Source organism: Salvelinus fontinalis, chromosome 29 (assembly GCF_029448725.1).
Source record: "Salvelinus fontinalis isolate EN_2023a chromosome 29, ASM2944872v1, whole genome shotgun sequence".
Taxonomy (NCBI): domain Eukaryota; kingdom Metazoa; phylum Chordata; class Actinopteri; order Salmoniformes; family Salmonidae; genus Salvelinus; species Salvelinus fontinalis.
This window is the reverse complement of record NC_074693.1, coordinates 20,553,714-20,563,369: the sequence shown is the minus strand read 5'-3', so window position 1 is coordinate 20,563,369 and position 9,656 is coordinate 20,553,714. Positions and strand designations below refer to the sequence as shown.

General features: G+C 40.1%; 1 protein-coding gene across 1 annotated transcript; it reads left to right on the top strand.

Moving 5' to 3' along the window:
- The first annotated feature begins 107 nt into the window (after positions 1-107).
- rab33a (RAB33A, member RAS oncogene family) lies at positions 108-9,333 on the top strand. The gene is made up of 2 exons (XM_055888587.1): positions 108-467; positions 7,017-9,333. The coding sequence occupies exons 1-2, from the start codon at positions 198-200 to the stop codon at positions 7,464-7,466; spliced, it is 720 nt and encodes a 239-aa protein (XP_055744562.1). The 5' UTR covers positions 108-197; the 3' UTR covers positions 7,467-9,333.
- The last annotated feature ends 323 nt before the right edge of the window (positions 9,334-9,656 follow it).

Here is a 9,656-nt window from a genome sequence, read left to right as displayed (position 1 = left end):
TGTGTTTACTGACTAGAAACTATTTTCTATGCATATTTACACTATTTGTAAATAGGGGAACATTGCAATAATTGCATTTTGCCTTCTTCAATGAAGCTGCTTGTGAGGGAGTGGGTCGCTGTTGTTGCGGTGCCTGACTCCCCCACCTTCCCCCATCCGCGAGACCAGTGCACAACTGTGTACATCATCTTAGCGTAATGGCAAATGAATCTTTTGAAAATGAGGGAGGTACCGGTTCGAGAAACTCAAGAAATACAAATTTCACATCATCTGTGGATCTCAGCACGTCCTTAGATTCAAGTGTTCAGACTCGAATATTTAAAATAATTGTAATCGGGGATTCAAATGTAGGGAAGACCTGCTTAACCTTCCGCTTCACTGGGGGAAGCTTTCCCGAGAAGACTGAGGCGACAATCGGTGTGGATTTCAGGGAGAAAGCTGTGGAAATAGAGGGCGAAAAAATAAAGGTAATAGCCTAATTTAGCATCTGGTCGAGACAGGGACGTTTTTATTTGTTTATTTGGGTCAATTGACAATGTGTTCGGCTTTAACCGTTCTAAATCTATGCATGACATGTCAATAAACCGAGTAGAGAATTATTTCTCTCCCGAGTCCATCAATTTATATTTAATGGCCTGTTAGGTTGAATCTTTATTTTAATTAATAGATCTTTCAGCAATGTTGGCATGGTTTTCGAATTACCGAATTTACCGTTTAATTTCAGATCACCATCACCATCATATCCCCAGTTCACCAACCGTTTTCTCTGCATGTGCCACTAAGGCCTAGTAACTATACTGAACAAAAATATAAACGCAAAATGCAACAACTTAAAATATTTCATTGAGTTACAGTTCATGAGAAAATCAGTCAATTTAAATAAATTAATTAGGCTCTAATCTATGGATTTCACATGACTGGGAATAGAGATATGCATATGTTGGTCACCTCTAAAAAAAGGGCCTCACAATGGGCCTCAGGATCTCGTCACGGATTTTGTGCATTCACATTACCATCGATAAAATGCAATTGTGTTTGTTGTCCGTAGTTTAAGCCAGCCCATACCATAACCCCACCTCCACCATGGGGCACTTTGTTCACAACGTTGACATCAGCAAACTGCTTGCCCACATTGACTCCATACACGTGGTCTTAGGTTGTGAGACCTGTTGGACATACTGCCAAATTTTCAACCAAAAAAATTACATGAGGCGGCTTATGTTAGAGAAATTAACATTACATTCTCTGGCAACAGCTCAGGTGGACATCCCTGCAGTCAGCATGCCAATTGCACGCTCCCTCAAAACTTGAGACATCTGTGGCATTGTGTTGTGTGACAAAACTGCACATTTTAGAGTGACCTTATATTGCCCCCAGCACAAGGTGCACCTGTGTAATGATCATGCTGTTTAATTATCTTATTGATATGCCACACCTGTCAGGTGGATGGATTATCTTGGCAAGGAGAAACGCTCACTAACAGGGATGTAAACAAATTTGTGCACAAAATTTGAGAGAAATAAGCTTTTTGTGCGTATGGAAAATGTCTGGGATATTTTTATTTCAGCTCATGGAAAAATGAAACATGGGACCAACAACTTTACATGTAGCGTTTATACTTTTATTCTGTGTATATAAAAACACAAAATGTCAGTGTAGTACAACCTCTGAATGCCCCCGCCCCAAACATGATGACCTAATCCCAGTGTATCTAGCAACAGACAGTGACATGATAGATATTGTGAGGTTTTTACAATATTATCTCTTCATCATGACTTCTCATTGAGATTCACCCTCAAAATAAAAACCTTTCCTCAGTATGAAAACATAAGCAATAGAGCATCTTTGTTCAAGTATCAGTTATTTTATTTATTTTATTTAGAAATGGAAGACATGCACTAATACAGTCTTCAAAATGTAGTGCCTTCCCACAGGTCACAAACTGGTTGAATCAGCGTTGTTTCAATGTCATTTGCCAACATATTGTGACATGGAATCTGTTTAAAACACATTGGATTTGCAAAAATTCATCAACATATCATCAACTTAAACTGTTGTTTTGAAGGTGAAATTTCAACCCCAGGATTATGTCATGATGGGAATCAATTTTAAACATAGGCAAATCTTCAATGTTATATCAACTATGAGATAAAAAAAACTATTGGCTGGGCATTCACAGTTTTAAACAAGGCCAGTCGTGCTCAGCTTTCATATTTGTCACAGACTCTTAGCAATGTGCTATTGTGAGAATAATTATTGAGAATCCTCCACTGAAAAATTAAATAGATTCACTGTTGCTATCAAAGTAATTTCAAATAGTAGGTTTAACAGTAACCATACTTGATGAATCAATATCATTAATGATACTATTTAGGCCTATATAGCATTTGTAAAGTCATCAACAGCTATTGTTACAATTCAACCCAGAATTCAACTAAAAATAAACAATACAATAGGTCTAGGGTTTCAAGCTCTGGTTGATTTCAAATTTAATCTACAGGTTAGTAATTAATATGTTGGTTTTCTGATCTCCGTCTCAATCAACAATGTAAGTTAAACAATAGGACTAAATCAAATCATAGACTAAGATACAGTAGAATAGGACAGAATATAGTATACATATGAGATGAGTAATGCAAAATATATCAACATTATTAAAGTGGCCAGTGATTTCAAGTCTCTGTATTGGGCCTCTAATGTGCTAGTGATGGCTATTTAACAGTCTGATGGCCTTGAGATAGAAACTGTTTTTCAGTCTCTCGGTCCCAGCTTTGATGCACCTGTACTGACCTCGCCTTCTGGATGATAGCGGGGTAAACAGGCAGTGCCTCGGGTGGTTGTTGTCCTTGATGATCTTTTTGGCATCACCTCCTCCCTGTAGGCTGTCTCGTCATTGTTGGTAATCAGGCCTACTACTGTTGTGTCGTCTGTAAACTTGAGTTGGAGGAGTGCGTGGCCACGCAGTCATGGGTGAACAGGGAGTACAGGAGGGAAATGAGCACGCATCCTTGGGGGCCCCAGTGTTGAGGATCAGCGAAGTAGAGGTGTTGTTTCCTACCTTCACCACCTGGGGGAGGCCCGTCAGAAAGTCCAGGACCCAGTTGCACAGGGCGGGGTTGTAGTTGTAGTCAATGAACAGCATTCTTACATAGGTATTCCTCTTGTCCAGATGGGATAGGACAGTGTAACGGCGATTGCATCATCTGTGGATCTATTGGGGCGGTAAGCAAATTGAAGTGGATCTAGGGTGTCAGGTAAGGTAGAGGTGATATGATCCTTGACTAGTCTCTCAAAGCACTTCATGATGACAGAAGTGAGTGCTGCAGAGCGATAGTAATTTAGTTCAGTTATCTTTGCTTTCTTGGGAACAGGAACAATGGTGGACATCTTGAAGCATGTGGGGACAACAGACTGGGATAGGGACAGAACAACACTCTGGAGGGCAGAATTTCTCTCAAGCAGACATTCACAGCTAAGCTACAACAACATTTCTCTCAAGCAGACATTCACAGCTAAGCTACAACAACATTTCTCTCAAGCAGACATTCACAGCTAAGCTACAACAACATTTCTCTCAAGCAGACATACACTGCTAAGCTACAACAACATTTCTCTCAAGCAGACATTCACAGCTAAGCTACAACAACATTTCTCTCAAGCAGACATACACAGCTAAGCTACAACAACATTTCTCTCAAACAGACATACACAGCTAAGCTACAACAACATTTCTCTCAAGCAGACATACACAGCTAAGCTACAACAACATTTCTCTCAAGCAGACATTCACAGCTAAGCTACAACAACATTTCTCTCAAGCAGACATTCACAGCTAAGCTACAACAACATTTCTCTCAAGCAGACATTCACAGCTAAGCTACAACAACATTTCTCTCAAGCAGACATTCACAGCTAAGCTACAACAACATTTCTCTCAAGCAGACATTCACAGCTAAGCTACAACATTTCTCTCAAGCAGACATTCACAGCTAAGCTACAACATTTCTCTCAAGCAGACATTCACAGCTAAGCTACAACATTTCTCTCAAGCAGACATTCACAGCTAAGCTACAACATTTCTCTCAAGCAGACATTCACAGCTAAGCTACAACAACATTTCTCTCAAGCAGACATACACAACTAAGCTACAACAACATTTCTGACTCATTCAGCCACTCACCAGACAATCTCTGTTTCACAATCATACCACAAACTGGAACTGAAGCCAGTAGGTATATCTTGTTTAAATGTTGATATTTTTGTTTTGTTGATAACAAAACACAATTCAATATCACTTTTGCAATAGATTAAAAAAATGTTAGATTCACATCTCCAACTCAACCAAAAATAAAAGTTAAATGGGATTAAGTCAGTGGCTCAGATGGAACTATCCAAGCAGTAGATCTCCTTTAAATGTTGATATTTGGTTGCCTGGTCAACAGAACACAATTCAAAATTACTTTTATTATACAGTTAATGGCCTAAAGAGTAACACATTTGTGACCACATTGAGGTTACTGTAACTATAATGTCCTCTTATGTAATCATAGAACGTGTTCATGTTCAAGATAGCATGCAAAGGTCGCAGGTCTGTGGAGATTGTCACAGCTGCTATAATAAAGCACCTCAAACAGCATTGATCACTTATACTATGCATAGGGTACATACTTTTAATGTAATCAACAGCAGTACAGGTCATGTGGCTGTGCTATTAGATGAAGGGCAGTGATGACAAAGATATAGAAATAAACAAGTCAGTCATTGCATTCCTATTTCAACTTTGCTTTTATATGGTTGAATCCCAGTGATAAAATATTTAGATGACAACTAAACCAAAAATTTGACTTTGTTGTTCAATTGGAATTTGGTTGTGCTTTTAGATGGATGAAAGCATAGTGATAACACATTGGGAATTCAACTAACTTTTGTCTGTCTTTGAGTGAGTGCATGTAGGTTGTAATTTCATCTGTCAACATCTCAACCAGATATTACCCAGTTGTCCACGTTGAAATGACGGGTGTGACCAGTGGGTTTGATCTCTTATGATAAAAGCATCAATGTGGAATTATTCTAATAGTCAGCCCTGTTGGGAACGGTTCATGCCCACAGGCCGCATAACGCAATGGTTCTCCAAACATAATTGTTGCGTTCCTTCCTCCAAGAGGTGTACGCAACACCCTGCTACACTCAACTCCCCGTGGAGTGAAAGATGTATGTGACTGTAGGTGCGGGTAAGGATGACAGAGGCAGAGAATATTACCGTTTACAGGGAATTTATTCTCTTCACACGGTAAAGTGGCAAAAAGGGGCTGGAAAGAACCAAAGCAAAGAAAGTTAAAGTTAAAGTCCCCTCTCCTATCTTACCTGCCTACCCACTCTCAACGCCACCTGGCACGCTAACCAAAATACCGAGGGTGGGCCACTCAGGTCTTACCTAGTGTGCATAGACAGAGTACATACTACGGGTATATGTATGCCCGCAGGCCTCTTGCCTAAACACTCCCAAGGTGCTTTCCTGGGAACAAATTAAACAAATTAAGTCACCAAACGCTGTGAACAATTTGAATAAACCAAAAACACTAGGTACTATAGCAAACACATACCTCTGCAGGACCTGCTACAAAATACTTTACAACAAATTTACCAGACCAACAACCAACACAGCACATACAAAGAAGCTCTCCCTCTTAACAAAGGAACACTGGCTTTTAAAGCTGCAGAAGGAGTCGGTAATTGCAGACAGCTGTATCCCCTGATGAGAGGGCAGGGTCAGATCTGCAATGGGGCCGACCAATCAGCTGCTTGGAATCCAGGAAGCCATCCTGAAACAAACATACAAACCCACAACAACACTGACACTGGGGAACGTAACAATAATGCAATGGTCCTTCAAACATAATGCGATGGTCCTCCAAACATAACGCAATGGTCCTCCAAACATAATGCGATGGTCCTCCAAACATAACGCAATGGTCCTCCAAACATAACGCAATGGTCCTCCAAACATAACGCAATGGTCCTCCAAACATAACGCGATGGTCCTCCAAACATAACGCAATGGTCCTCCAAACATAACGCAATGGTCCTCCAAACATAACGCGATGGTCCTCCAAACATAACGCGATGGTCCTCCAAACATAACGCAATGGTCCTCCAAACATAACGCGATGGTCCTCCAAACATAACGCGATGGTCCTCCAAACATAACGCGATGGTCCTCCAAACATAACGCAATGGTCCTCCAAACATAACGCGATGGTCCTCCAAACATAACGCGATGGTCCTCCAAACATAACGCGATGGTCCTCCAAACAACGCAATGGTCCTCCAAACATAACGCAATGGTCCTCCAAACAACGCAATGGTCCTCCAAACATAACGCAATGGTCCTCCAAACATAACGCAATGGTCCTCCAAACATAACGCAATGGTCCCCCAAACATAACGCAATGGTCCTCCAAACATAACGCAATGGTCCTCCAAACATAACGCGATGGTCCTCCAAACATAACGCGATGGTCCTCCAAACATAACGCGATGGTCCTCCAAACAACGCAATGGTCCTCCAAACATAATGCGCATTTTCCTAGGTAGTATTTTCCAGTGTAGTATTTATTCTGATTATGTCTCAACCCTTGTAATCCCAGATAACACACATATGTCTGTCCATCATAGGCACGATATATACAGGATACATCAGGAAGATGGTGTTTAGACATTGTTTGCTCATTGGCAAGATGTCTTTCAGATGTGTGTAGAATACCTACATTCTAAATTCTACAGTTCTACATCTTTTATATGTTGGCCAGGCGTCAACATTATATTCTGATGTCTTGGCGACATCTTCCCAATGTGCAAACACTCTACCAACTACATATTCCCTATGCAATTCGATACGTCAGCCAAAGGTGTGCGTGTTTACTGTGATGCATTATCTAGAGTTGTTTTCCCATTTCTCTCTGACCAATACACACGATTCCTCTCTGACCACTGGATGTGTTATTACTCCTCAACAGGTGCAGGTGTGGGACACTGCAGGACAGGAGCGCTTCAGGAAGAGCATGGTAGAACACTACTACCGCAATGTGCATGCTGTCGTTTTCGTTTACGACGTCACCAAGATGGCCTCATTCCAGAACCTGAAGACGTGGATCCAGGAGTGCAACGGGCACCGTGTCTCACCCACTGTGCCTCGGGTACTGGTGGGTAACAAGTGTGACCTGGTTAGTCATATCCAAGTACCCTCCAACACTGCCCTCAAGTTTGCAGACGCCCACAACATGCTACTGTTTGAGACCTCGGCGAAGGACCCCAAGGAGAGCCAAAATGTGGACTCCATTTTCATGTGCCTGGCATGTCGGCTGAAAGCCCAGAAGTCCCTGCTGTACAGGGATGTTGAGAGGGAGGATGGAAGGGTTAGGCTTTCACAAGAGACAGATGTTAATAAGAGTAACTGCCCTTGTTGAGGCTCCTCCACTCTGCAATTATTCCTTATCTCCTTTTAATACTGCTGTGACTTGAATTGAACAATTTAACATAAACAACGTAAGGCAAAGATACTGTTCTAATGTTAACATTTCTTGAAAGAATGTGCCTGCAGTTATTTCAATTTCTTCTTAAAAATGATAATAGTGTTTTGCTGTCTGTCTGTCTGACCCTCTCTTGTTTTACTCTCTTTCTTTGATATGTTATCATTATCACATTCTGTAATAATGGCCTTAAGTCAAGAGAGATCATCCAGTGGTGTTTGTAAAGTATGTTTATTTATTTTGTATTTGAGTTGTACATGTCTGTACATGTCTGCTGTCAGTATTATCATGTCTGTACATGTCTGCTGTCAGTATTATCATGTCTGTACATGTCTGCTGTCAGTATTATCATGTATGTACATGTCTGCTGTCAGTATTATCATGTATGTACATGTCTGCTGTCAGTATTATCATGTATGTACATGTCTGCTGTCAGTATTATCATGTATGTACATGTCTGCTGTCAGTATTATCATGTATGTACATGTCTGCTGTCAGTATTATCATGTCTGTACATGTCTGCTGTCAGTATTATCATGTCTGTACATGTCTGCTGTCAGTATTATCATGTATGTACATGTCTGCTGTCAGTATTATCATGTATGTACATGTCTGCTGTCAGTATTATCATGTATGTACATGTCTGCTGTCAGTATTATCATGTCTGCATGTCTGCTGTCAGTATTATCATGTATGTACATGTCTGCTGTCAGTATTATCATGTATGTACATGTCTGCTGTCAGTATTATCATGTATGTACATGTCTGCTGTCAGTATTATCATGTATGTACATGTCTGCTGTCAGTATTATCATGTCTGTACATGTCTGCTGTCAGTATTATCATGTCTGTACATGTCTGCTGTCAGTATTATCATGTATGTACATGTCTGCTGTCAGTATTATCATGTATGTACATGTCTGCTGTCAGTATTATCATGTATGTACATGTCTGCTGTCAGTATTATCATGTATGTACATGTCTGCTGTCAGTATTATCATGTCTGTACATGTCTGCTGTCAGTATTATCATGTATGTACATGTCTGCTGTCAGTATTATCATGTATGTACATGTCTGCTGTCAGTATTATCATGTCTGTACATGTCTGCTGTCAGTATTATCATGTATGTACATGTCTGCTGTCAGTATTATCATGTATGTGCATGTCTGCTGTCAGTATTATCATGTATGTGCATGTCTGCTGTCAGTATTATCATGTATGTACATGTCTGCTGTCAGTATTATCATGTATGTACATGTCTGCTGTCAGTATTATCATGTATGTACATGTCTGCTGTCAGTATTATCATGTCTGTACATGTCTGCTGTCAGTATTATCATGTCTGTACATGTCTGCTGTCAGTACTATCATGTATGTACATGTTTGCTGTCAGTATTATTGTTTCATGCAATATACTTGTGTGTAACATGAATGTCACAATCTCACAAAGGGACTTTCATAATGACTATTTGGGCTTCACACTGACGTACTGTATATGTGCTGCAATCGTTTTACATTTGTTCAGTATATTGTTTGTGTTTTTTAACTATATTTTAAGAAATATCCGCTAATAATCCTTCACATTGAATTGTCATAACCATAATGCAGAGGATGGACAGGCAACGATGCTAGTTAGCCCAATACCCTCCCCCACCCCACCAGGGGTTTCTCTGGCATCAGGTCTGCTATTTCTGCTTTCTGTTTTCTCTCCATTGATCATCATCATATTTCTGATCGTCATCAAAACATGCAATTTGTGACCGTTTCCTGTCTTTGCCTCAAAATTAAATATTCAACAAATATCATGTGTCCTTTATTGCATTTTGCAGCTGGTGATCACAAAGCACATACTACTAAAGATAACATTTTGAGGTGAGGATCTTTCACTTGACACAATTTTCAAGGTTATTCAAAAAATGTAGTGCGAAGATTCTCCACTAGATGTTGCAGAAATTGGTAGTCGCAGTCTGACTTTCATGAAAATAACATTTCATATTACTTAGCCGAAGAGTCAAATTTGACACACTTCATAATATCTCAATTGTTTATTGAATGTTTTGTGATATTTATTGGATCTGCTCATAAGACAGTGAGACACTAAGCCTGTTTTAAGTATCTCAGTGCT

Bases quoted from the DNA above. Each gene is read 5' to 3' on its own strand.
- rab33a (XM_055888587.1), top strand. From the start codon at position 198: ATGGCAAATGAATCTTTTGAAAATGAGGGAGGTACCGGTTCGAGAAAC. The intron at 468-7,016 runs GTAATAGCCTAA...ACTCCTCAACAG, and splicing joins TAGAGGGCGAAAAAATAAAG to GTGCAGGTGTGGGACACTGC.